At 44.7% G+C, this 27,182-nt stretch overlaps 2 protein-coding genes and 1 non-coding gene across 15 annotated transcripts in view; 2 read left to right on the forward strand and 1 right to left on the reverse strand.

The window, feature by feature from the left end:
- The window catches only part of LOC115139431 (afadin), a 147,534-nt gene extending 133,576 nt beyond the window's left edge, over positions 1-13,958 (forward strand). For 5 of the 13 annotated variants that reach the window (XM_029676785.2, XM_029676787.2, XM_029676788.2 and 2 more), the window contains 7 exons: positions 25-116; positions 694-882; positions 1,042-2,199; positions 5,246-5,380; positions 7,240-7,753; positions 11,569-11,653; positions 11,841-13,958. In XM_029676785.2, coding sequence (XP_029532645.1) covers positions 25-116; positions 694-882; positions 1,042-2,199; positions 5,246-5,380; positions 7,240-7,753; positions 11,569-11,653; positions 11,841-11,997 — 2,330 coding nt within the window. In that variant the 3' untranslated portion in view covers positions 11,998-13,958. The remainder of the gene's footprint in view (positions 1-24; positions 117-693; positions 883-1,041; positions 2,200-5,245; positions 5,381-7,239; positions 7,754-11,568; positions 11,654-11,840) is intronic. The other 8 variants (XM_029676790.2, XM_029676796.2, XM_029676794.2 and 5 more) reach the window with 3 other exon arrangements.
- Positions 13,959-16,482: 2,524 nt separating this feature from the next.
- LOC135559600 (tudor domain-containing protein 15-like) lies at positions 16,483-25,472 on the reverse strand. The gene is made up of 5 exons (XM_065026973.1): positions 24,500-25,472; positions 24,208-24,271; positions 20,481-21,436; positions 20,240-20,298; positions 16,483-19,905 (listed from the first exon to the last, which is right to left on the reverse strand). The coding sequence occupies exons 1-4, from the start codon at positions 25,470-25,472 to the stop codon at positions 20,285-20,287; spliced, it is 2,007 nt and encodes a 668-aa protein (XP_064883045.1). The 3' UTR covers positions 16,483-19,905; positions 20,240-20,284.
- trnal-cag (transfer RNA leucine (anticodon CAG)) lies at positions 18,482-18,564 on the forward strand. The gene has a single exon. It is a non-coding gene; the product is annotated as a tRNA-Leu (tRNA).
- Positions 25,473-27,182: the final 1,710 nt, after the last annotated feature.

Raw genomic sequence — 27,182 nt, forward strand, 5'->3', positions numbered from 1 at the left:
GACTACCTGGTGTTTTTCCTCCAGACCAGAGTCAGAGTCCAGGAGGAAATACCGTCTACCCAGGAGGACCTGGGACAAAGATCACCTCCGTCTCCACGGGCAACCTGTGTGCTGATGTGAGTAACCACAGCAACACCACCAGTCAGAGGAATGTCGCCGTAACATATCTCCCTGAGGAAGGTCTACTCTGTCTCAGTTATGAGACCAGACCACACCAAGACATTACCAGTCACACAACTGGACATGTCACACGAGTAGGACAGGACTGTGATCCGGCACAAGACGATACATTATTGCAGCGTTCCCTGTGTTCGATCTGTTCTTCTCAGCTCTCACAATCAAAACAATAATCAAGATTACTAAGAGTCATTATCGGTGGTAAAATCACAACGTTCCAGCGTAACTGAAAATAGCTTTATCTATTGTTCCCCCTGTAATAAATCCTCATCAGCTCTCCAACCACTATCACTGATGAGCTACCCAGCTGTGGTGTTCTTGTGCTGCCTCTCCAACATTCTTATCCTGTCAACAAACAATGGTCTCCCTGAGCACAGGACCCCACCGCCATCTGCTACCGTTAATAACACTGATGCCGGAAATTTGCACCGTGGCCACGAGCGTTTGGTCTAGTTTATCCGACGTCTCTTAGCCAACCGTAGTGCGTGTTCTAATCGTAGTCCCCTTTTTCTATAGGACGAGCCCTCTCCACCTCGTCCCGAGGCCTACCCAATCCCCACTCAAACCTACCCCAGGGAATACTTCACCATCCCAGCCTCCAAGTCTACAGACCGGATGGGCCCGGCCGCGGGGCAGTTATACACTGACGACAGGGGCCCTCCTGGCTCCATGGAAGACCACCACAACAGCAGCATCGCCATACAGGTGGGCACACAGGCAAAGGAATCATCATAATATGACATACTATACCTGCATGTTACTAATTTATACATGTACTAGGTGTATACAGTGGTGTACAAGTGCTGTGCTGCTCTTGCACTGTGTTAATGTTTGTGTATGTGATTGCTGTGTCTGTCCTCTCAGCGGATGGGCCACTCTCAGGAGGAGCTGTGTGACCTCCCAGGGGGCTACCCTCCAGCCCCCCTGCGTCCTGAGGACCTGGTCCACCTGCAGCAACAACAGAGAGAGGCTGACTACCAGCGGGGCAGTGGGGAACACTGGGTCAACCACCACCAGGTCTCCTCCTCCGTGGAGTCCTCCACTTCCAGCCAGGAGCACCTCAACTACTCCTCCAACAAGACCCAGAGCAACCACAAGAGTGGCCCAGGACGCTGGAAGACCCCTGGCCCCATCGCCCCGCACCCAGGCCCCGTGGCTCAGGCCACACGCACAGACCTCCCACCCCCTCCACCGCCCCCTGTACACTACCAGGACTTTGATTCCCAGCCCGACCTGCCCCTACCCCCCCCTCCCTCGGCCTCCCAGCAGCAGGCAGCAGCCGCCGACCGCAAGAAGCGCGAGGAGCAGCAGCGCTGGTATGAGAAGGAGAAGGCCCGGTTAGAGGAGGAGAGGGAGAGGAAGAGGAGGGAACAGGAGAGGAAGCTGGGACAGGTCCGTAACCCATCCATGCCTGTAGCCCACAACAACAACCAACATGGGGGCACACTCCCCCCTCCCACACAGCACTATCAGATGCCCCCTCCCCAGTCCCCCATGCCAATGCAGCAGGTGCCCTTGCCCTACTTCCCCCCCCAGGGCCAACAGCAGGCCCAGCAGCAGCAGCCCCCCAGGCCTGAGAAACTGTCCACTCTGCCCAGAGCAACAACCCTGCCCCCTCAGGGTAACCCAATGGACACAGTGATCAGAGAGCTGCTCCCCCAGCAGCAGCCCCGCACCATCGAGCGCCGGGACCTGCAGTATATCACCATCAGCAAGGCGGCGCTGTCCTCCAGCGACAGCCTGTCCCCAGACCCCTGGAAGAGGGATGCCCGGGAGAAGCTGGAGAAGCAGCAGCAGCTGCACATCGTAGACCTGCTGGACAGGGAGATCCAGGACCTGCAGGCCAAGCCGGAGCGTACGGCCGAGGAGAGCGACCGGCTCAGGAAGTTGATGCTGGAGTGGCAGTTCCAGAAAAGACTGCAGGAGTCCAAGCAGAGTGATGAGGAAGATGAGGAGGATGACGACGAGGACGTGGACTCCATGATGATCATGCAGCGGCTGGAGGCGGAGAAGAGAGCAAGGGTGAGCTGCCCTGGAGAGCAGGGGTCTAGTGTAGCACACTGGAGAACATGGAGAAGGTACGCTGTGCTATAGAGAATCATACAGCACATCAGGGAGGTAAGGTGTATGGAGGAAGACTCGTGGCCCAAGATGTTCAGTGCTGAGATCATTAGATTCAGACTCATCATTGATTACAGTAGACCCATTTATAAATTACTTGAGCGCTATGAACATTTTGAGTCACTTGACTCACAGGGCATGACATTTCTCATGCCAAGGAAGGGCCAGCCATGGGCCAAGCAGGGCAGTGGGAAGACAGGAAATGGAACTGGTCTTAAAGGGATACTTCAGAATTTTGGCAAAAAGTCCTTTATCTACTTCTCCAGAGTCAGATGAACTTGTGGTCTCTGTGTGCAGTTTGAAGGGAGTTGCTAACAAGTGTTAGCTCAATGGATAACAATTTCTAACTGGCGTTAGTGTAATTGCTTACTGGCGTTAACGCAATGACTGGAAGTCTATGGTTACTGTCAGCATGCTAGTAGATACCATAGACATCCAGTTATTGTGCTAATGCTAGTTAGCATTAGCCTGCGAAACTGCCTCAAACTTCCATCATACTGGATGCAGATCACAAAAACAGTATGCATGAGTTCATCCGACAGAGAAAGGGCTTCATTTCCATTATCCTAATGTATCCCTTCAATGGGTACAGAGTAGGATATGGAATTCCCCTGAGGAACTCCCATTAAGTAGCTAGCTACAATGAATGTTTTGCAGTGTGCACCTGCAACATGCTTATGCTCATTGCTTTGCCACATGCTAAGCTGAGCTGCTGTTATCAACTGGCTGCAAGAGAGGGAGGGGCAGGATGCCGAACACACAACAAACCTACATGGAAAAGTATAATTTTTTTTTATATATATTTTTTTAATATTATGGCCATTTGTAAATGATTCATCTCCTGGTCTAACAGGATGGCCATCAGAAAGTGTTACATTCGGCAAGAAAACAGTCTGACTTGAATCGAGTAAAACGTCATCTAACGAGGGTTAATGTCCCTGGTCTCCTCAGACAACAGCACAGATGAACATAAACCAGCGAGGCCTCTCTAGTATATTACTCCTCATTAGTAACTGTTACAACAGTACTGTCTCTGTCTAGTGAGACTCCAGGAAGTTTCCTTAAGTAGTGAGCAACATTCTTCTGAGTCCCTGCCATCCAGGCTCTGGCATCTCAGGGGTAGGGGGGGGGGGCTCCATGCGAGGAATCGGACGGAGCGAAGTGGAGCGTTATCGGTCTGAGGGGAAGTGGGCCGTACATTCACCGCTGGCTGTAATCAGCCCCATACTGGGGAGGAATGTTCCTGGCACCACATCACTGCTGCCTCTAAAACCCCTAGCAATGTTTTCACCTTCTTCCTCCTCTTTTTTTAAAATCTCTATTTTACTCACTCTCTTTATCCCACGTTCCTATCCTCCTCTTTTTTCTCTCTCTTTGATTTCCTCTTCTTCCGCAGCAGACTGCTGTCCCAGCAATCTCTGTTCTAGACTTGGTACGTTCTATCTTTACGCATTCTCCCTACTTTCTCCTTTCTTACTTGTCTTGGGCTCCACCTGTGTTTCCTCTCCTTCATTCTCTGCCCTCCCTCATCAGGCCTGGGGGCCGGCTGCTGTGCTCGTGGGGCGGGTTTGGGAAGTTGGAGGTGCCACTCTTGGCTCTAGAGTAGCCACGGGGAAGTCATCCTGCGATTCTCATTGGCTGTTGGGGACCCTGTCGATCTGTGGAACAGTGATCTAACTTGGTCTCTGTGAGAGCCCAAGGCCACACTAATTATTTTGGTCAGGGCTCATTTAAAGACGATATCAAATAATAATGCCTCATAAGATACATCATCATCATTGATTAAAACAATTCCCAGAAAGAAAAAGAAAATCAGTAGGACACACTAATCTCACCTAAACATTTTTTTATCTAAAACTAACTGGGGCATGGTTAAATAAAGTATTTGTTCCAGGGAGGCTCAGTACCATGCAGCTGTTGTTTCAGAGCAGGGAGCTGCCTGGCCTGCTGCAGTGGGGGTCTGTCTGTGCATGGTGGAAGACCCTCCCCAGCAGCGGTCACCTGCATGTGGGGCGGGGCGTAACCATCATTGCACCGTGTGGGTGTCAGTCCACTTCATTCCAGTCATCCAGCTCTGTGTGTGAACAACGCTCGTGCTCAGCCTGAATGCTGTAGCATCTCTCCTCCTCCTCCTCTCTCATTGGGGAAGTTGCACAGTGTTTTCTTCTGTCCGTCTGTAGTCATGTTTCATCTGGTGATTGACTTCCAGTCTGTTGTTTGGTCATCATGACATCAGTGAAAACAAAGTGGACACTCCTCTGCTCCACTCTGCCCAGCCATGCTGTTGTTGTTTGATATTGCTGCACGTTGTTGTCATTCATTCTGCATGTCCAGCTGTCGCCATGTGCCTGTCTGCAGTGCACACTGCTTCTCTCAACACAGACGACCTATCCTGTGGCAGAGTGGAAATGCCCCTCCCCCCACTAGACGTTTAACTAAGCATACAGAGCATTCCCCCACAATATCTAGACCTAGACGTTTTCAACACAACGGGCCCTTGTCTGGAAACCCGATGCCCCTGACAGGGGGCCAATCTGCTGAATGAGCCTGTGTATAGACGTGTGTAGGTGCAGACCTTAGGGCTTTACCGTTGAGCTGTGACGGACTGAGGAAACACGGGCTGACTGGATTAACGTGAACTCAAGGTAGGACAGTGTGACGAGGGCATCGGTAGGTTTGCTTCAGTTGGAGATCTGAGGATAGTTTTTGTTACTAAGTTGTACTTCCACCTTTTCACCTTAGAGAGCAGGGCCTCGAATAACACTCATGTATAACACATTTGGGTCTACTATATGAAACGGTTCGATTTAACAAAATATATTCCACTCTACAACAGATGAATCTCCAAGCACACCTTTTAGGAGATCATAGACTGTAGGACGACTCCCCGGGCCGTGTACACGGTGCTGAATGGTGTGTGTGTGTGTGTGTGTGTGTGTGTGTGTAGTTGCAGGATGAGGAGCGGCGGCGGAAGCAGCAGCTGGAGGAGATCCGTAAGCGCGAGGCGGAGGACCGGGCCAAGCAGGAGGAGGAGAGACACTGGAGAGAGGAGGAGAGGGCCAGACGAGAGGTCGATGAGAAGGTACACCTCCCTGACGGGACCCATTGGACCGTGTACACTACACAGTCCTCTCAGCAGTTAGCTAACACACAGCTGGTTAGACGGGTTCTGACAAAATATGATACATTTCTATGAAAGTGATTTCTGTCCAGTCAGACTGTAATTAGATTATTGTTTAATATTTTATATGAATCTGATAGATCTCAATGGAATCCCGATGCAGCTGTGTTTCATTGTTTTTTGTAAAAACAATTTTGAGGCTAGTTAAGTTTTGTAAAGGATTGATGTCATTGCCAGCAGAGCAGATTAAAGCAGAAAGCCACAGCCAAATCGGAAGCAGAGGACATCAGAGTAACGGAGTGTAAACCCAGAGAGAGACTAAGCTGCACTGTAATTAAAGTATTACCCCGTGGGGATCTGCCCAGCTAATTGTAGTTTACCTCATGAAAAAGGAGTCGTGCCTAAACACAACAGCCCACCAGCATAAGAGAACAATTATACAGTGGAAAGTAAAGACCGATCTGTGGGGACCACTTCCCTTCAGGGGGTGTAGAGGGGCAACTGAGGCGGCGGCCATTTTTTATAATCAGCTAACATTACCAGCTTTTTCAAGGTTTCTACTGTTCCTGGTCACTCTCTCCACGGAGCTGTAAGTGATCCTGTATGAAGAATTGTGAACACGCCCCTCTACAATGAACCAATCAGAGAACTGTGGAGGGGACTGTCTGGCTGGGTTTTTAGGACTCCAGTCGAGTAGTGATGGAGGTAGTATTCAGTGTTCTGTGTACAGGAGAAGTAGTATTGGGTCAGAGAGCCCACAGCCAGACAGAATGCTCACTTATCTTAATGATGCCTGGTGGTGTTTGGTCTGTCAGGGGCCAAGTGTGGTTTTGGAGCACTGAGTGTTTCCTGTGCTCAGTCCCAGTTAGTTATGGGGACGTTGAATCACCAGTGGTCTGAGAGCATCAGCATCCAGTCATCTGACCTTGTGTGACAATGTTACAACATCCCAGCGCCATTTTGTTTTCACTGTGTGACCATTGATTTAGTTGTGTTCCTGTGAGTCATCCTCAGACCACTGGTAATCTAAAGCTCTGTAATCATGACAACGATGTCCTAACGGCATGTTCTCAAGATGGTCCCCTTCCTCTGTGTTATGTAATGTTATGAATGGATGCATGTAACCCTCCTACCCCCAAAAGCATGGGAGTCACTTGTTGTTGTCTATGTCCGGTTGTTTATGGAATCCTACGTTTGTTGGAAGCCATTTGTCATTTCATCAGGCACTGCTTTGGAACTGCTGTTGGAATGCCCCACCCTCGCTGTGGCCATACCAGAGTACAACACATCACCATCCTCTCATCGACGTCATATACCTACCCACCATACCACACACTAACCCAGGGGATCCATGTACAGAAACCAGAGCCAACCAATCTCTGTTGCTAGCTGGTCCCTTTTCCAGAGCTAAAACCATAGAACCCCTCTAAAAGTCCTTGAGTTCAAGCCTATCGAATCACTTGACTGTAGTCTAACCCAAACCGCTTCAAACTGCCCCAAGCTGTCAGAAAAGTACCTGTTATCTCACCGATGGCGGTTCTCAACACAGCGTGTAGAGGAGATGAAAAACAGCACATGAAGTACCCAGAACACAACACACAGAGTAGCCTCCCCCGCACATTACACACACACAACACACAGAGTAGCCTCCCCCGCACATTACACACAGACATACACAGACACATAGTGAACAGATAAGGAAGTGGCGGACTTCTCTGGCTGTCTTGTGGCCATGGGATCCTCCCTCCAGCAGAATGCGTCAGTCTCAAGACAGTCAGCCATGCCTTGGCCACACTAACAGGCTCTTCCCATTCCCTTAGAGGAGGCAGGAGGAGGAGTACTACACACGTCTGGAGGAAGGGCGGCGCCGGCAGCACGAGGAGGCCGAGCGCAAGCTGCTGACCCCTGACGAGCCTGGTCTGTACAGACCTCCCCTCCCCAGGGACTACCAGCCTCAGCCCCCCCCTCCCACTGCATCCCCCACTGCCACTAACGCTCCACCACCCCCTCCTCAGAGAAACGCATCCTACCTCAAAACCCAGGTCGTCTCCCCTGACGCCTTGTACACTGCCAAGTTTGTCTCGTACAATGACGAGGAGGAGGAGGACGCTGCAGGTCAGGTTAAGCTCTCCGCCACCAGAAAGTCCTATGGTGACCTCCCGCCCGCGCACAAGCCGCAGCCGCCTGCGCGCAAGCCCCGCCCTCTGTCTGATGGGATCTTTCTGTCCAGCTCATTCCAGCCGCCGGCTGTCAATGCCAACAGTACTGCAGGGCAGCCCCCTCCCCCTCCCATCAAACCCAGCCTCAGCTTCATCCCGACAGGCAACTCTAAAGGTAGACACGGAGAGGAGAGAGGACACGCCCTCCCATACGCCTCCCTCTCCAGATCTCTCATTCATTCATGTTTTTTTATTTTTGTGTTCCTGTTTTTTTCAGTAGAGTCATTCTGGCTTCCTTTTCCCTTCTCCCTTCCTCTGTCTCTCGACAATCCAGTAGATCTGTATTGTAGTTGCCAATCAACTTGTAATTTGTTATTTCTCCAGCCATCTCCCATCAGTTTGTTATAGGTTGTTGGAAATTCCACTCCTCCACTAGCAAATCAGATTCCGTTTTGTTTGTTTTTCCCGATCCTTCTGTCAAATGTCCTGTCCTCACCCGTTCCTCTACCTCCAATCATCCTTCTAGCAAGTAAAAGCAATCGATAAACCAACCCGTGATTCGCCGTGATCGCACTCCAGATATCCAATCATAGTACTGTTGGTGTTGCCGCCCCTCGCCCACCCATGTGTTTGGTTTTGCTGTGGTGGTGACTTGCCGCCCGCCTGCCTGCCCAGCCCTGCCGCGGGCCCCACAGCTGCTTGGGGGTGGGATTGGCATTAAGGAACACTGAGCCACTGGCTTCTTATCTATCACATTGTCTCTGTGATGGGACCTGAGAGGAGCAACTCTCCTCAGGTTCACTTGGCAAAGGGGAAAAGATCTGTTGAGTGAGCCATTGCATTTGTCTGTGGCTGTTTAAAGGTCTGTCAGGGCTCCAAACCAATCAATCACTCATTAGATTACTGAGCGGTAGTACTACTTCACTATAATCTAGTTCTATGGTTTAAATCTGTGGCACAATGTATTCTGTTTTAAAGCCTTTAGTGACCCCTACTGGCAGAAGTGTCAACTTTCAGTTATTGTCTTCTATTGCTGGAACCTCTTCTTTCAAGATAAACTTTGCTTGACGTTTTAGGGATAGTCTGCATTTTTGGTCAACAAACCACAATAATTTAAGTCTCTTGGTGAGAAGGGCATTCAAAAGCCTATTAGTATTCTCATACTCTAAATACAATACATTTTCAGTGTTTCATTGTGAGCCATAACATAGTCTACTGTAGTTTGAGGAACTAATAAGATATTTCTTAAGTAGAAATGCTGTTAGTAACTAATGATATCCACCATTGACAATCACAGGATTATGCCTTTCTATTTTCGAGGCCATGTTTATAAGTGTTCTTAAAGAAAATGTGAACGCAAGCCCTCCGATGTGAACACTTTAAACAGCCATGGACAAAAGATGGCAGTAATGCAACACAGTCTTAGTCAAGAGGCTCAGTGAATGTCACCCTGCATGTCACCTGCACACAGCACCAGTGCCCCTGCCCTACCCAGTATGGATGATGTGTGGTGGGCCTGTTGTTAATGTGTTGCATTACTCACTCAAATTGAGGGACCAATCACTAACCTTGCTATAATCTCACATCAACAAAACCTGCAACCCGCCCCCGCTGAATCCTAGCTTCATTCCAATCGGCCTGATGAGATCCATTGCTATTTACTGCCTCTGCTGCTTTGCTCTCCTCCTTTCAACACTCATGTATTCTGTTCACTCCTCTTTTTAGCTGCTATGACTGTTCCTAATTCTGCCCTGTCTCGGTCTCTCTATCTCTCTGTCTGTTTGCCATGTCTCTGTCTGTCTGTGCCGCGTGTCTGTCTGTGCCGCGTGTCTGTCTGTGCCGCGTGTCTGTCTGTGCCGCGTGTCTGTCTGTCTGTGCCGCGTGTCTGTCTGTCTGTGCCGCGTCTCTGTCTGTCTGTGCCGCGTCTCTGTCTGTCTGTGCCGCGTCTCTGTCTGTCTGTGCCGCGTCTCTGTCTGTCTGTGCCGCGTCTCTGTCTGTGCCGCGTCTCTGTCTGTGCCGCGTCTCTGTCTGTCTGTGCCGCGTCTCTGTCTGTCTGTGCCGCGTCTCTGTCTGTCTGTCTGTCTGTGCCGCGTCTCTGTCTGTCTGTGCCGCGTCTCTGTCTGTCTGTCTCTGACTGTCTGTCTGTCTGCCGTGTCTCTGTCTGTCTGCTCTGTCTCTGCTATCTGTCTCTGTCTGCCTGCCATGTCTCTGACTGCCATGCCTCTGTCTGTCTGCCGTGTGTCTGTCTGTCTGCCATGTCTGTCTCTGTCTGTCTGTGTGCCATGCCTCTGTCTGCCAGTCATCTGTCTGTCTGTGTGCCATGTCTCTGTCTGCCTGCCAGTGCCATGTCTCTGGCTGTCTGTGTGCCATGCCTCTGTCTGCCAGTCATCTGTCTGTCTGTGTGCCATGTCTCTGTCTGCCTGCCAGTGCCATGTCTCTGGCTGTCTGTGTGCCATGCCTCTGTCTGCCAGTCATCTGTCTGTCTGTGTGCCATGTCTCTGTCTGCCTGCCAGTGCCATGTCTCTGGCTGTCCCGTCAGTCTGTCTATGTGTCAGTGACATTGTCTAATGCTGCTGCTTCCCTCTGAGGCCATGCCGTGGTTCAGGTAACCGGTTTCCACTTGAACCACTGGCTCCCTCTGTTTACCACAATCCACTGGCAGCATCAAGGTGAAGGGCAACCCAGCTCTCTGATAGATAAGATATCTAAATGTTTTGAGACTGCTCAGATTCCACCTCCTGCTCCACTTTATCGTAAAAGAATATCAGCAAAATCTAACTGAATTGTTGGAGTTAGGGGTATTTGTGTTCGCCTTTTTTTAATGAAAGGAACACATTATCCATGGCTCTAGAAAGACCTTTGGTTGACTTACATTACATCTGATGCCAAAGTACTGTTCTGTATAAGCTTACATTTGGCTCACTAAAAGAATGAAATCCACAAACCATCAGAGGCCCTTTCTTTAGTGTTTGTTATTGGAGGGTTCATAAGCTGTTGTTTTAGCTCAGGGGACAGACCTTGGATAAGTACCAACTTATCAACTAGCCTGTAGACTGAGAGCCGGTTCTGCACCAGAAGAACTTGACCATGCCAGTGGAGTCCTGCCTCGGTTCACACAAGTCAATGTGTTTGTGTCTGCCCTGTTATCCCCAGTTTCATTCCATTTAAAACAAAATCAACATGCATTTGGATTCTGGTTGTGCTTCCACACACACACACACACCATTTGTTGGAACACAACCAGTCAGATTCTATTGGTGGGAGTTCTGGGTTAGTGTGAGACGCCAGCCCCAGCCGCCGCTGGCATGGCCCTGACAGACACACGGACACGTGAGCCTACTGATTAATGCCTACTGTGGGTCAGAGGTAGAGTTCACCTGTGGGTCAGTGATGCTCGGTTAGAAGTAAGAAATCCAGTTCGGACATCAAATGGGTCCTCATTCAGGCCCCTGTGGCTTTGATGAGCTCCTACCGATCATCCAGCGGTTTTTAACAGGCTTGATGACTTTACTTCGGGTGCTACATGCCTTAATGGTTGACCTCCACCTTTGATCCCACACACTTGTTTTACAGACCCTGCTGCTTCAGGCGTGCCTTGGAATGCACTAACGCTATTCAGTCAGCTAATCTAGTCCCAACGGCTTCTTTTGGTCTGTGGAAAAATCTTGGTTTGTTGTAGAATTTGAAGTTGACTGAGAAGTTGCTGGGTACAGATAAATCAAATTATAGCCTGGATTGTGACTTGGCAACGATTTACAGTTGACAGTGTTACGTCACAATAACTTTACATTGCCGTGCAGTACTCTTCGTGTACTGATGCAGGTAAATTAATCCCAGTGAATAAATTGTTAATAGACAGTGGTTCTATACACATTTTTGTACCCGGCATCTTTTTAAAACACGCTTTGGGTTTACCAGCCAACATGGTACTAAAACTAAATGAATTATTAACTAATGTGCTCTATTTCCCCAATGAATGAATTCATACAGGATTTCATTCATACACTGGAAACACAACCGGGGTTGTAGGATCAGAAGAAGGTTACAAGGACCTGCGAGAGAAATGGACAAAAGGGTGAGGCCTGCCATGCATCTCTCTCTCTTCATAAACAGAACATTCAACTGGGTCAGCCTCCTAAGAAGGAAACGCCTGAATGAAGGACCATCAGAAACTTGAGACATTGTCGTGTAGGAATTCTGAGAACTCACAACGTGGTACAGTATATGTTGTAGTCATATTGTGGTTATTCTTCTCATTGCAGTGGTCAAGAACAGGAAAACACTTTAACTGGAGAAGCGCCAGAGAGTATGACCTTCAAGGAGCGCCAGCGGCTCTTTTCCCAAGGGAAGGAGGTGTCTAACAAAGTCAAGGCCTCACGGAAACTCATGGAGCTGGAAAATGAACTCAATACAAAGTAGTAGACTGGAGCCTTAGCAAGACAGACCGCCAAGCCCCAACTCGGCAACGAGAAAGAGAGCCAGGTTTTGTTTCCCAGTGACTCTCCTTTTTTGTTTTTTTATTTAATAACTGGACCATTACGTACAATTTAAATGTATCATTGCAATAGGAGAGACATTTATTTGCTTAATTTCCCTCTTAAACTGTCGAAGATATATTAAAATAAACCACTGTAAAAACGTTTTAATTATACTAGTAAGACATCTGAAATCACGTGAAGGGGGGGATATATTAAAATAAGCCACTGTAAAAACGTTTTAATTATACTAGTAAGACATCTGAAATCACGTGAAGGGGGGGATATATTAAAATAAGCCACTGTAAAAACGTTTTAATTATACTAGTAAGACACATCTGAAATCACGTGAAGGGGGGGGTATATTAAAATAAGCCACTGTAAAAACATTTTAATTATACTAGTAAGACATCTGAAATCATGTGAAGGGGGGGATATATTAAAATAAGCCACTGTAAAAACGTTTTAATTATACTAGTAAGACATCTGAAATCACGTGAAGGGGGGGTATATTAAAATAAACCACTGTAAAAATGTTTTAATTATACTAGTAAGACATCTGAAATCACGTGAAGGGGGGGGGGGTATATTTTTGTTTGTAAAATGATTCTTGGGTTAGGGATGAAAAGTTTTGCTTTATTTAAAAAAAAATGTAATAGCTTACTGTAATGTGGAATATTTTATGCTCCTTCTGCATTACATATTTTCACACTTAATTTCTCCTTGTTTAAATAAATGCCCAGGCTTTCCATACCAGACTAATCATTTTAGTTAACTTCTTATACGCAGTGGAGGCTGCTGAGGGGAGGACGACTCATAAATGGCTGGAACTGAGCAAATGGAATGGCATCAAACACATGGGAAACTTGTTTGATATATCGATACTATTCCACTAATTCCGCTCCAGCCATTACCATGATCCCGTCCTCCCCAATTAAGGTGCCACCAACCTCCTGTGACTCTGATTCAAATGGAGTAATGTTGTCCATTCTGGTTTGTGATACACTGTTCTTCATTCCTTAGAATGTGGGTTTAGTTTTGCTCCAGCTATTACTGGAAGATGCTATGTCTTCACTATGACTTCCACATATATAAACTGGTTTACTGGGTCCTACTGGGGGTCCACTTGAGTGCACACACACACACACTGTAAATATCTCTCTCGTTCCAAACAGAACTTATACTTCGTGATAGTAGCAACTCTCTCATTTGGTGTTCATCTTCAGAAATGGACAGTTCAGACTTTATAGAAGTGTGACGTAGGAAATTAAAGCAATTAACTCCTATCTTTTGGTTCTCGCTGTCAATGGGGGTGTTAACAGTTTTTTAATGTTTTCTATTCCCCCCACTTTTTAGTATTGATTTTCTTTGAATTGAATAGTCATTTGCAGAGTTGTGAAATTTGACAAATTGTATACATCACCAGTATGAGGGAAATTACTTCACTGTCAGTTCAAATGATAATAAAAATCAAAAGTAGGAACATTGTTTGAACCTTATGTAATGTACTTGCACAGATTTTGTTTATTTAAAATGTTTGAGCCTTCTGTTAAATCTATAAAACATGGAATACATTTGGATCTATAAGGCTACTGTAGGAAACTATTATTTGAAGGATTTGGGCAGTATGCTATTTACATGAAGTAAATCTCTCCAGTCTTAAACCCCTACATCTCTTCATTCACAGCTTTTTCATCCATCTTGTGTAAATATTCTTTTCAGGAGAACATGTGCCAGATTTCACTGTTAACTTTAATTGTGCATAAAGTATCGGTGGCAATATCCTGTTTCAGCTTCAAAGACTGTATTCAACTTTGTTTCTCATTTTAGGTTACACATTTTAATAATTTAAATTGTTTTGCTTGGGCCTTTTGTAAATCATGAATAAATACAGATTTTACAAAATGCTGGAACTTCGTTCAAATTTGTATAGAAATATTTAAAATGTGACAGAAATAAATGCAAAAATGTCAAGATTTTACTGAGTTACAGGAATTAAATGTGTTAGGCCCTAATCTATGGATTTCACATGACTGGGAAGACGGATGCACATCTGTTGGTCACAGATACCTTTAAAAAAAGGAAGGCCTGTGGGTCAAAGAACCACCATTTACCTCATGCAGTGCGACACATCTTCACATAGACATGATCAGGCTGTTGAATGTGGCCTGTGGAATGTTTTCAAACTCTTCAATGGCTGTGCAAAATTGGATATTGGTGGAAACTGGAACACGCTGTAGTACACATCGATCCAGTGCATCCCAAACATGCTCAAGTGGGTGACATGTCTGGTGAGTATACAGGCAATGGAAGAACTGGGATAATTTCAGCTTCCAGGAATTGTGTACAGACCCTTGCAACATGGGGCTGTGCATTTTCATGCTGAAATGAAGTGATGGTGGGGGATGAATTGCATGACAATGGGCTTTAGTATTTCGTCACACTACCTGTGTTCAATTTGCCATTGATAAAATGAAATGGTTCGTTCTCCGTAGCTTATGCCTGCCCATACCATAACCCCAGTGGTGTAGTTTTTACTATTTATTTTTTACTACATTCCTAAAGAAAATAATGTACTTTTTACTCCATACATTTTCCCTGACACCCAAAAGTACTTGTTGCATTTTGAATGCTTAGAATGACAGGAAAATGGTTGAATTCACGCACATCTAAGGTAACATCCCTGGTCATCCCTAGTGCCTCTGCATATGGCAGACTCACTAAACACTGTGTTGGAGTGTGCCATCTGTAAATAAATCAAATGTGCTGTCTGGTATGTTTAATAAAGAATGTGAAATTACATAGTATCACTTTTTTGATACTAAGTATATTTTTGCAATTACATTTACTTTTGATACTTATATTTAAAACAAATACTTTTAACTTCCACTCAAGTAGTATTTTGCTGTATGACATTCACTTGAGTCATTTAAAATTAAGGTATCTACTTTTACTCAAGTAAACCCCACCACCACGGGGTACCCTGTTCACAACGATGACCTCAGTATACTGGTAGCCATCGGTGAGCATTTGCCCACAGAAGTCGGCTACGATGCTGAACTGCAGTCAGGTCAAGACCCGAGTGAGGACGACGAGTACACCCAAGACAGTTTCTGACATTTTGTGCAAACCCACAGTTTCACCAGCTGTCTGGGTGGCTGGTCTCAGATGATCTTGCAGGAGGAGCCAGATGTGGAACTCCTGGACTGGTGTGGTTATGCATGGTTGTGAAGCCAGTTGAACTTACTGCCAAATTCTCTAAAAAGAAATTGGAGGTGGCGTATGGTAGAGAAATTAATATTAAATTATCTGGCAACAGCTCTGTTGGACAATTCTTGCAGTCAGAATACCAATTGCACGCTCCCTCAGCTTGACACATATGTGGCATTGTGTCCAATTGATAGTCTTGTCCCATTTCTGCAACTCCCCTACGGACTCAGGAGAGGCGAAGGTCGAGAGCCATGCGTCCTTCAAAACATGACCCTGGCAAGATGGACTGCTCATTGACAACACTGCTCGCTTAACCCGGAAGCCAGCTGCACCAATGTGTCGGAGGAAACACCGTCCAACTGGTGACAAGGGTCAGCTTGCAGGTGCCGGGCCCGCCACAAGGAGTCGCTAAAGTACGATGGGGCAAGGAAAACCCGGCCGAGGCTAGGCCAATTGTGCACCTCATGGGTCTCCCGGTCACAGCCTGCTGTGACACAGCTTGGTATCGAACCCGGGGCTGTAGTGACGCTGTGTCACTCAGGAGGCGATCGGCTAAGACACTAGAGGGCGGTCACGAATTTGTGAGGCAGAGGTCCCTAGTTCACGCCAGGTATGAGGCAAATCGGGAGGCAGTGGTACTCACTAAGCAAGCAGAATTATTTCCTTTAAACTAGCAACTACTAATGAGCCTCATGGCATTTGTTATGCTATCTTGAAAGCTTGTACTCTTCAGAAACGTTAATATTAATTAGCTAGCTAAGCTATCTGATAACAGCTTCCCAATAATCTATATGCATAGGAAGTGTAGTGTACTGTTTTTAAAATTATATTAGGGTAGCCTAGTGGTTAGAGCGTTGGACTCGTAACCGAAAGTTTTAAAGTTCAGATCCCTGAGCTGACAAGATACAAATCTGTTGTTCTTCCCCTGAACAGGCAGTGAACCCACTGTTCCTAGGCCGTCATTGAAAATAAGAATGTTCTTAACTGACTTGCCTAGTTAAATAAAAATATGTGAATTACAAATCAGCCTTTAAATAGTTAAATCCTGTTTCTAGTCTATTAGTTACAATGTGTAACCATTGATGTCCCAGGACCAAGATTGGTAAACACTGTTTAAGTGTATAATTGTAATACATACATGCAGACACCGCATCATTCAAATACTGGAATTTGATTCTCCTGGTATTGAATATGACTGAAAAATAACGTCAGACATTCATACCTGAACTGCACCTTTATTTGCCAAGGTAGAGTACATGATCAGTGAATATGTTAAATGTACAGGCTACAATGTGAGGATCTCATGCATGGTAATAACAACATGTATATACGACTTGCATCCTTGGCACAAAGCTATTATATTCTACTCATTCAGCCTGTTTTTAAATTGATACAACTGGCTATGATAGCTGAGGTTCATAGCTAGGTTCTGAACTCATTTGTATACCAAACGTTTGGGTCCATACACAGATCGGCTAGATAGCTAGCTACACATCCATAGGCATACAGGTAATTATATCTTCCACTGCACAATAAGCAACGTTATTTCATCTATCTGCATGGCAAATATCAGCAAGACAAGCTTACACATTTGTACAGTGAATTAGCAGTAAATGCTTTAACTAGCTAGATTCTTTACATCCACTGTTTTACAAGACGGCAGTCTAGTTTGCTAGTTATTTCAGGAGTCCCTAAAACATTAAATAACCAGAATTACAATGTAATACATGTCACAACGCGCATAAAGCTAGTGAGCTAACATTATCAGGCTAATGTTAGCTAGTCAGCTAGCTTGCTAAATCGCGATTTTCATAAATTAACTTTGATTTAAAAAAAAATCATAATTTGTTTGTCTCTACAGTAACTAATATATTCCTGTCAACTGTACATTTTTTTGCATGATTCGTTATGACGTTATAATCCCTTACATTTGCTTCCGTCATAGTATTTTTGTCAGCCATCTTTGCTGAAGAAAGTCCAACCCTCCTGATATTTCATCAAACATCGATACAGATAGTTGACACGGGTTGTAAAAATGTTTCAACCTATTATTACTACCTGCACTGCAGATTTCCATCATCACACATTCGTATTCAGATGGGACAGGTATATTACGATATACAATACTTTCCCTTATGAATGTAGCACAACCACCATCCTGTCCAGTTGAACTGGCTAATGTTACTTCACCTCTCTTTCTTTACAGCATTGGTTAATAGAATATGGTGTAGATGAGACCATGTGGTCGCATCCAACACCATTCCGCTCTGACACATTACTTTTATTCAATACCTTCGCCCTCTTCACTAGGTCCCACTGCAGTCAGTAGCGCTTATAGCAGGGTCATTATTTGTCCTTTTACAACAGACCATCCAGGTCCTTGACTATCAACATTTTGTTTAAATTAAAACGTTTTACATTTATTTACCCTTGCCCAATGACAGCTTACCCCAGCCAAACCCCAATGACGCTGGGCCTTATTGTGCGCTGCCCTATCGGACTCCCGATCACAGCCAGTTGTGATACAGCACATGATCAAACCAGGGTTTATAGTGACGCCTCTAGCACAGAGCTGCAGTGCCTTAGACAGCTGTGCCATTCGGAAGCCCAACAAACCCACCAATACCATCAGAACTATCATCCATTTGGACCGCAGTCCGCCAACGATAATACAAAACTATTGATTTTGTTTCGGTTCTCCACAAACACTCAAACTCCGAGAAGCTCCCTCTACAATAGCGAGCATCAATGGGTATAACTTGATATCAAGAAACGCCCATTTACAAAACGCCCCGAATTGCGGGCTGCAATTACACCCTTCCCGGGCTAGCAGCAGTAGAGAAACAATGTAGCAGTCGAATACGTAGACGGCGCTAGCACTAGCAAACAGAATAGATGCCTTGCATGAGATGCTACGTTGCACCCACATAATGATCAATCTATGGTTGAAATTAACTGGCCACCAAATGCGCAGTTAAAATGGGCAAACTGCGCTGAAATTAGCCACATCCAGATAACACGAATTGCTGATGTCAATGTCTGCTAATGTAATGCTAACAAGGAAGTCTGCACGAGAACATCTTACGATAGCACGTAATTTTTAGACAGCAATTTAGCCTCTCATAAAAATGAAAAACAGCATACAAATGTCAACAAGCTATAGCGTGTGTATATTTTTGTCACAATATTAGTGGTCTCAAGTCATTATTTCCTTACATGTCAGGATGGCCGAGCGGTCTAAGGCGCTGCGTTCAGGTCGCAGTCTCCCCTGGAGGCGTGGGTTCGAATCCCACTTCTGACAGCATTTTTTATGTGTTCAAGTGTGGTGTCCTGAAAACATTCACATGACTGCTTTTAAATGTGCAAAGCATTTGTTTAATGAACGATTGTTATACGTGTGGATTCTTTAGAATTATTCACAACCAACTGTGTCATCTCTAACAAATAACTAAAATAAGATTAAATGTTATCAATTATTTAAATGAGTAAGGTTCTTTCTCAAAGACAAACATTTTACTTGCAACAATTATTTAAATTTGTAAGGTTCTTCTGTCAAAGGCATACATGTTATTTGCCACAGAAATAACATCGATTACAGTACAAACCATACTGTAAAGACAGATGTGGCATCAAAACCAAAGAAAAAAAAGTAGGCCTATCAAATCAAACTTGACTAGTCAGTAGTCATAACATTTTAGAAGATTGTTGCCTACATTTTATAATGTATAACTGCTGGAAAATGCTTTGAAAAGGGTATGCAACTCAACCTTTAAAAACATTGTCAACAACTATGCAAATATCCAAACCATATTGTTTCATAAGCAAAAGGCAAAATATCATTCAAAAGGCATTCCACTTCAGTTATTTATTATCCACAAATATCAAGACTAAGGGCTAGATTCTATCAGAAGTGTCGGAGGTGGAACTGCGCTAGAGCTGTCAAATCCACAAGCAGCTCCCGCCATTATACCTAAAGCGGACATTGCCATTGGCTACAGTCATTATGAGAAATCCCATGCAGCCTTGTTCACAACTTCAAACACTGGGATGTGAGGTGTAATCTACACCTCGATGAGGCTGATAGAAATCCTCATTTTGTTGAATGATTTTGAAATTTGAGTGATTATTTCTATAGTCTACACTTTTTCATGTTGAACTCTAAAGCGAGTGGAACGGGTGTAGCTTCATGACAAAGATTACAAGAGCAGCAGCTCACCGATTTGACAGCTCCATTTCAATGACACCTCTGACACCACCAAAACATCAGCTGTGCAAGGTATCATCTATCACTGTTTAACATTTAATCTGGTTGAATCTAGGCCTAAACTGTACCAGTCCAAAAGCAAATCTGTTGCAACACATTCAATTTTCTTTCAGATATACTGCAAAAAGGAGATGTCATACTGAAATCTTAATTTAGATAACTTAAGCCATCCTTAAAAATGTGAGTCACTGATATAAATACAACCATGTGTAGAAAAATAGAATATAGAGGATTATAACTGCTGCATTAATCTTGACCCAAGAGAAAATTCCAATCATCAGAAGCATGATGGCTTGTCGTGCATTTAGTCTTTCTGAATGAAAATGTCTGGAATAGTGTTGTAGTCCTTTGCTCCTCTTCACGCGCTTGTCACACAACCTTTGAGATAAAAAAATAGTACTATGGAATGTCAATGTTGGTATGGACCGACAGTCAAATATGTTTTTTAAATTGAACCTACCCCCGTAAAACCCTAACCCGGACAACGCTTTGCCAATTGTGCGCCGCCCTATGGGACTCCCAATCACGGCCGGTCGTGATACAGCCTGGAAATGAACCAGGGTCTTTATGACACCTCTAGCACTGAGATGCAGTGCCTAGACCGCTGCACCACTCTGGAAATTAGTAGAACTAATCAAGCAAATACACCAGCTTAATACATGTTTTTGGTTAAGACCAGTCATAAAATACATCTTATTTATAGTGTGATTACCTGATATGGAGTAGCGTCTCACTGGTAGTCACAACTAACCAGTAGTCACATCAGGGCACCTGTGAAATGTAGAATGGAGGCGGGGGGGATTAATTATAATATTTAATGTATTCCCTTGCATTTAATAGTAAAACATTAGAGGGTTCAAAGATACAATTGTAATTAGGCCTACACCAAGTTACATTTAAAATGTCTTACCCAACATGCAGAACAAAAATAATTAGCAGGTGAAAGTACTTACAATGTCTTGTTCCAGTCATTGTGCTACAGTGTGTCATCATCTCTGCTCCTTGGCCATCAGGGTACTCAGTAGCACGGGCTGTCTTCTCACGTGCTTTTTCAAATCCTTGCCCATGGAAGGGAGCCTCACTTGAAGTGTGTCCATCGAGTTCTAGTTCTTCATTCAGTCTTCTCAGGAATTTGTTCGTCCTAGGTGGTGTCATTTCCGGTTCCACTTTGGATGTTCTATCTGCACGACTCATGCCTTGTTTCTTTTCAGGGGCTCTGATGGGGCGTTGTTCTTGAAATCTCAGTCCAAGCATGATGTCGATGTATTCTGCATGGCCAGCATCAACCAGGTCTTTAGCCACGTGAACGCCATCTGCTACAATGTCCACCTCCCAGTGTGCTTCAGAAATGTACTGCCTGAAGTATATTTGAAGGTTTTTCTTACAGATGCACTCTTGAAAGAAAACAACTGCTTCATCTGTCCATTGCCCCTCGACTGATTTTACTCCTCTCAAAGTGCATGGATACGTGACCTTTGGTAGCCTGGTCAACTGGTCAGGAAGTCTTCTCAGCTCAGACCAATCTTTGTACGGCATGTCCACACAATGGCCATAGTCAACCAAATTGATCACAACCACTGTGCTATCGGAATGGACGATTTCAGCTCGGCACCATTTGTTCTTACTATCAGACCTCACAAGGCAGCATGACCCTGGAATTAGGTGTTCTTCATGAAATGGCAACAGCTCCTTTGGAAGATCCTCAAGAATCGTAGACACATTGTTCATGATGAGAAGCAAATCTTCCAGAACAATGTAGAATTCACTTGGTGTGGTGACTGCAGCTGCAAACCGGAGTATCCCAGATCCATGTTCACTGGGGAAAGGAAGAACCTCTGGGGACTGTTGTCCAAGTTGGAGTTTTTCTCTTTTGGGGTTACAGTTTGAGTCTTTGTGGGGATTGGTCTTTCTTCAGTAAATTCAGAAGTTGCAGTCTTCATTTGCTGAACAAGGAACAGTCCATTTATCATGATTTCGACCATCCACAAGTTATCAGCTTCAGAGTAGGACACAAACATCAGTTTTACATCCTTGCCTACCATTTGTTTCAGAGTTTTCTTCAATATCTCATAAGCGTCGCCGATAGGGAGGCCAGGGCTATTCCACTTGCACAAGACTGCTTGCACAGGAGTTTGCTTGAGGTCATTACAGAGGTCTTTGATGCAGCCCATTGGGACGTCCTCTGCAGTGCCATGATCCACAAGGAACACAACGCATTTTCCTTGGTCAATAGATGCATGCCGTACAACTGCTCTGTGCCACTGGTCGTCTTTGGTTGATTTTGCCAAGCATTGAAGTCCTTCTTTGACATTCTTCTCAGACATGACTTTGCACTTAGACAAATGTTCAACTATGAGATTCTCAAGTACAGTAAACTGTTCTGTGGTGCTGTGGAGTCTTAGATATAGATCTCCATTCTCCAAGATGGACAACAATGTCCCACTCTCTGCCTGTCCGGCTCTTATATCCTGTGATGGAATGGCCATATCCTTCACGGCCTCCATAGATGGTCCAAACGTTGTTGATTGGAGTTGATTGGAGTCCTGGTGTTTGCAAATGTCATTTTTGTGCCTAGTTGGCGAGGGCCTTGGGGACACATTCTGCAAGACCTTTTCACCTTGAGCAGTGAACATAACCCTCTCAGAATGTGTATTGGACTGGCTATTGTCCTTGATGGTTACTCTTGTTTGCTTTTTAACTGTGTCAACTAGGCTTGCACACAAAGCTTGGACCTGTTCATTTTCAGTCACATCATTGTCAAGTGTTGGGTTGTCCTGTTGGATCTCAACGTTAACCTCCCACTGTGTCCCAAAACGACTGACAATTTCAAACATGAGAGGTTTTCCCATTACTGCATCAGTGAAAGAGGCATCACTTTTATAAGAGCCACTGTTTAGCAATGAACAGGGTATGCTTAGTCTATGTTGTGACAAAAAAACACTTGTCAGAGTGTACAGTTTGTCCTTAGTCACAGTGGCTGTATTTCCATAGTCAACAAACTCCACCTTGAAATGGTCATTATACGCATTATCTGTCACAACTGCACGGTAAAGTGCACCATCCTCTTCATATTCAGCAGCAACAAGGTTATTCATTCTGAAGTCCAATGTGCTGTTCCCCATGGTTTCTTTAAACAGCTCAGTGTTGAGGTCTTCTCTCATTTTCAGAATGGATTGTTCATCATTTTGCATTTGGATAAAAAAGCTGTCGAAGGTATTGATATGGGAAACAAACCCCAGACCTCGGAATCCAGACTTTATTTTGGGATTGGAGGGTAGTTGTGAAAGTTTTGGCAATTGGACGGAGCAAACGGTTCCTGTGAGTTTGGAGGAACGGTCTACATGTTGATCCGTTTTTCCTTCTGTGCTTTCCTCAGATTTGAACTGAGCGATTCTTTCACTTTGCCCTTTCCAATCTTGCTGGGCTTCAGGACGCTTTGGTGGGTTTGCTTTTTGAGCATTTGAAGACTTCTTATTTTGATGTTGGTGCTGTTGGCTGCCCTTGCATGTGGGTTTCAGATGCTGTCCCGCTTGAGTTTTTCCAATTTTGTTCTTCGTTTGTTCTTTGTGTCCTTCTTGACCAGTCACAGGTCTACTGCTTTTCTTCTCCTTTGGTTTTTGACTTGCAATAAGCTCCTTGACTTTCTCATTGATGTTTATGCCTCCATCAAACAGATCAAAAAAGACTGTCCCATCCTCATTCTTTCCTGCAACGACAGCTCGAAGTGGCTTGTCGAGAATGGATTTCTCTAGCCATTTGTTGACATCTGCAAAGTTGTCCTCTTTCGGGATTTGAGAGAGACTGCATCTTAATGCCTGCATGGGAGTGAACAGTAAATCTGCTGAATGTCTGGGAATAGATACAGCATTGTTTTTTTCAACAATATGCATGTTTCCATAGTCCACAAAAAACACATTTAGAAGCAGCGTAGTAGATTGAACAGGGCAAGCCACACCCCTGTACCATTTGCCATCACCGTAATATTTTGCCAGGCAAAGTTTTCCGATATCAGGCCCAGAGTTGGCACGCAGTATTTCTTTACTTTCTGTGGCAACTTTCTCCATCAAGTTGTCGATAATTTCAGTATTTCTGTCCAACTGGCAATACATCTCCCATGGACTGCACACATGAGTGACACAGACTTGCTCTTCACTTCCACATCTCAAGTTGAAGGAAGAATGGACAAAAGAGTCTGGGCATACTGATGGCATAAGCTGCATAGGGGTTTGCACTTCTCTTGCAAGACCTTTTTCCACAAGCTTCTTTGTTGCATTCTGTTGAGTGTTGTGGAGGTCGACAACATTGCACAGGCCCTTGTTTTTCACATACAGTTGAGCGTGTATATAGCATGTCAACTTCACTGACTGGCCTTGAGCGAAGTACTTCAGTAAATCGCATGCCTCTCTGCCCCAATCACTATCACTGCCCTTTGCAGGTTCAATCAAGTTGTAAAGGCTACATCTAAATGCTTGCCCCTCAAGATCAAGGAATTCTGGCACTATTGCTTGAAGATTGTGCACGCTCTCTTTTGATATAATCCCGTAGTCCACAAATATAAGTTCAACTTCATCTCTCTGTGCTCCTATAATGCAGGCCCTATACCATCTGCCGTCATCTTTAGATTTGGTAACACAACAGGAATCATTTAACTGCACAGGAAGTGTGTGTGCTTGGTAATACCGCTGAATCGCTTCCATCATGTCCTCCAAGTTGGGGATCTTGCTTTCCAGCTGGCACCAAAAATCTGAGGGTGTGTTGACGTGAGAGCATCGCACAACTAGCTCACTTCCGGGCTTGAATGTCTGTGCTTTGAATTTCACCGTTGGTGCCTTGTCTTTTGGGGTGCTTGACTTCGGGCTTTCAGGTTTCTTTTCACAGCCAACCAATTTAGAAATTTCCCATGTCTCTTTGGAAGGTTTCCTTGTAATTCCACTTGTGCTTGATCCATTTGTATGAACTTGTCCTTTTTTACCGGTCTTCGGTTTCATCATTTTCTTCTCCATCTCGCTCTTAGGTATCACAGGCGCCGAAGGAGTGTATTTCCAAAATTCTGCATGATTTGTTGTGGTCAAGAGCTCTGTGATGCTCTTTGATGCTCTTTGTGATGAGTTGTTTTCACGCTCATACAAATCAACCACATATAGATCTTTCCTTATGTGGACAACATGCACAAGGAGAGTTTTGCTGGAGACTGCTCGTCGGAAGTAGTCGGTTGCAGAGATCGTCCATACATCGTCGAAAGGTATGACATTCACCAGAGAACAACTCAGGGCAAATGCTGGTTCAATAGCAAACTTGTCCGGGATCTGCTTGATGCACATGCGTGGTACCTTTTCTGTATTTCCAAAATCAATGAAAAATACTTCAGCTCCATTGTCAAGAGTGTCTGTCACCATTGCTCTGTAGTAATGCATATCCAGCTCATACATTGCACAGCAAAGTGCACCAGGCTCTGGATTCTCCAGAATTTCTTCATCCAATTGGACTTGGCTGAAGTGCTTGGCCATGTTCTCCATCATCTCTTCAAACTCTTTGTTGCGTTTCTGTGTTCTCAACCAGAACGCACCTGGATTCAGGACATGCTCCACGTATCCTTCAAACACAGAGTCCTCTTGCATTTCCTCAACAATGACTGAATTATCCATTGCTTGGATTATTGCGGTCTCATAATACAGGTATCCATTTAGAGGGAAAGCAGGCTCACTTTCAAGAACAAAGTCACACTCCCTTTGTCCAGGGACATCTTGAATTGGCCCTGCCTCAACAGCTGCATAGTCTTCAGCACTGAGCACTGTGACCGAATAGAGATTTTGCTCTTTGTCAAAGCCATTGATTTCAACATCTAATACTCCACCCAGCAATCCTTTCTTGAAGCAAGTCAGCTGCTGGATCTTCACTGCCTTATCTTGTCCATTCAGGCAGGAAAGAGCGCACGGGAATGCCATGATTGGTGTTGAGAGAAAATCTAGTGGAAGCTGGAGGACATTCTCAATTTTCACAGACTCACAGAATCCGTAATCAACAAACAATACTCTTACTTTAGAGTTTACAGGGAGAAACTGCACAAAGCCTCTATGCCACTTCTCATCTTTTCCTTTGACTGAGCAAAGCAAGCCCATATTTTCTGCTGGCTGTAGACTGGGGTCTTTGCTCTTGGACTCACAGGACAATGCCAATTTGTCTGACATCCGTTTCAGATCTTTTGCCATACTTGTCATTTGACAGTAGAATGTAACAGGGTTCACTGCAGCGGTTACCCTAACCCTCACTTTTTTGCCAGTGGTCAACTTAGGGCCTGAAAATGACAGAATATCCTCAAAACCCTTCAAGCTGGATGATTTGAATGAGAATTCTTGTCCACCTTGCTTTTCAATCAGTAGATCTGGGACAGGTTCGATGCTCTGCTTGAGTGGTACCTCTGTCAACAATTCCACCAAGAGAAGGAATGTGTCTGTGTCCATGTGTTTCCCTAAGCTCAGCCTAAAGAGATCCTTGTTGATATCTGGGGCTTCTAGTATGAGGACTTTGTGAGGAAGAAAGGCTTGGATGTATCCTTTGACATGACTTCCAATCAAGGAAGCAAAATACATCTCTGAAAAAGAATCCCAATTTTCTCTCAATGGTAACACATTTGCAAAGAAACCACAGATGATTTTGGGAGGAAGCATGAAGAGCTCATCCAAAGCTGTGGCCAAATGGCTGACATCAACACTCAGAACATTCCCATGGTCTATGAGGAACACGTCAAACAATTCTTTCTGTTTGTTCTGAACCCTTCCTCTGTACCACCGGGTAGATAGGACATCCTCTACCAAACAGAACTCCCCCACTCCCACCGCCATCTGTTTTTTCCGTGCATTCTGTATTTCCACTTGCAGTATGTTATAGTCCAGTTCACATATTGTGAGATATTGGCCCTGGAAGTGCACCAGTGTATCCGCTGGGTTGCAGCTCACATGCGTTAACTGTAGGTCCACAGGCCACAGAGCACATGGTGCAGGAAGACTTGAATCATCCCGAGGTCTGGAACAAAAATAGCCTTTATTACTTACGTGTTTGGAATATTTATTGATGCTTAGGCATAATTGTGTTTTTTTTTTTGTAACTGGTCTTGATTCTAGTATTTTATGTAAGACCTACATCTATATCAAAACATAACCAACAGCACATACATTTAGAGTATTATAGTTCAGCTGTAAATATGTGAATTATGTTTGTAGGTAAAACTGGTGGTGAGATGAAAGGGGATCCCTGAGGAGTTAACTATAATAAATCATAACAATTCTGTGGACATCTTACTTTTTTGTTGTTGATGTTTGAGCTATTCATAATGAAACGAGTTAACATGAGGTAAAATATTACAATGGATTTACTAATGTATACCATGGCTTTGATGAATACTCTACTATGATGACAATGTGTGTGCAGGGCCGTTTAATGAGACACTTTGAACAATTATTACATTCTAAACCATGATTATTACATTTACTCCAGTCATAAGAAATTAGGGTTGTGCTTACAAATACACAAATAGACGAATGCACTTTCACAACCCTCTTTATACTTCAACAAGCTTGTGACCTAAAAACCCATGCGTGTGTGTGTGCACGCGCTCTTGCCCTAATGATATAAATTCAGTGCTTGGTTATATTAAG

Source organism: Oncorhynchus nerka, linkage group LG13 (assembly GCF_034236695.1).
Source record: "Oncorhynchus nerka isolate Pitt River linkage group LG13, Oner_Uvic_2.0, whole genome shotgun sequence".
Classification (NCBI taxonomy): Eukaryota; Metazoa; Chordata; class Actinopteri; order Salmoniformes; family Salmonidae; genus Oncorhynchus; species Oncorhynchus nerka.

What these genes read in the sequence shown, in the direction of transcription:
- LOC135559600 (XM_065026973.1), bottom strand. Translation starts at nt 25,472, where the DNA reads ATGGCATTCCCGTGCGCTCTTTCCTGCCTGAATGGACAAGATAAGGCA. An exon ending in AATGATGAAACCGAAGACCG is followed by an intron (nt 24,272 to 24,499) that starts GTAAAAAAGGAC and finishes ACACACCCTCAG; the next exon opens with ATTTTTGGTGCCAGCTGGAA. An exon ending in ATGATGGAAGCGATTCAGCG is followed by an intron (nt 21,437 to 24,207) that starts GTATTACCAAGC and finishes AATTTACTGAAG; the next exon opens with AAAGACCAATCCCCACAAAG.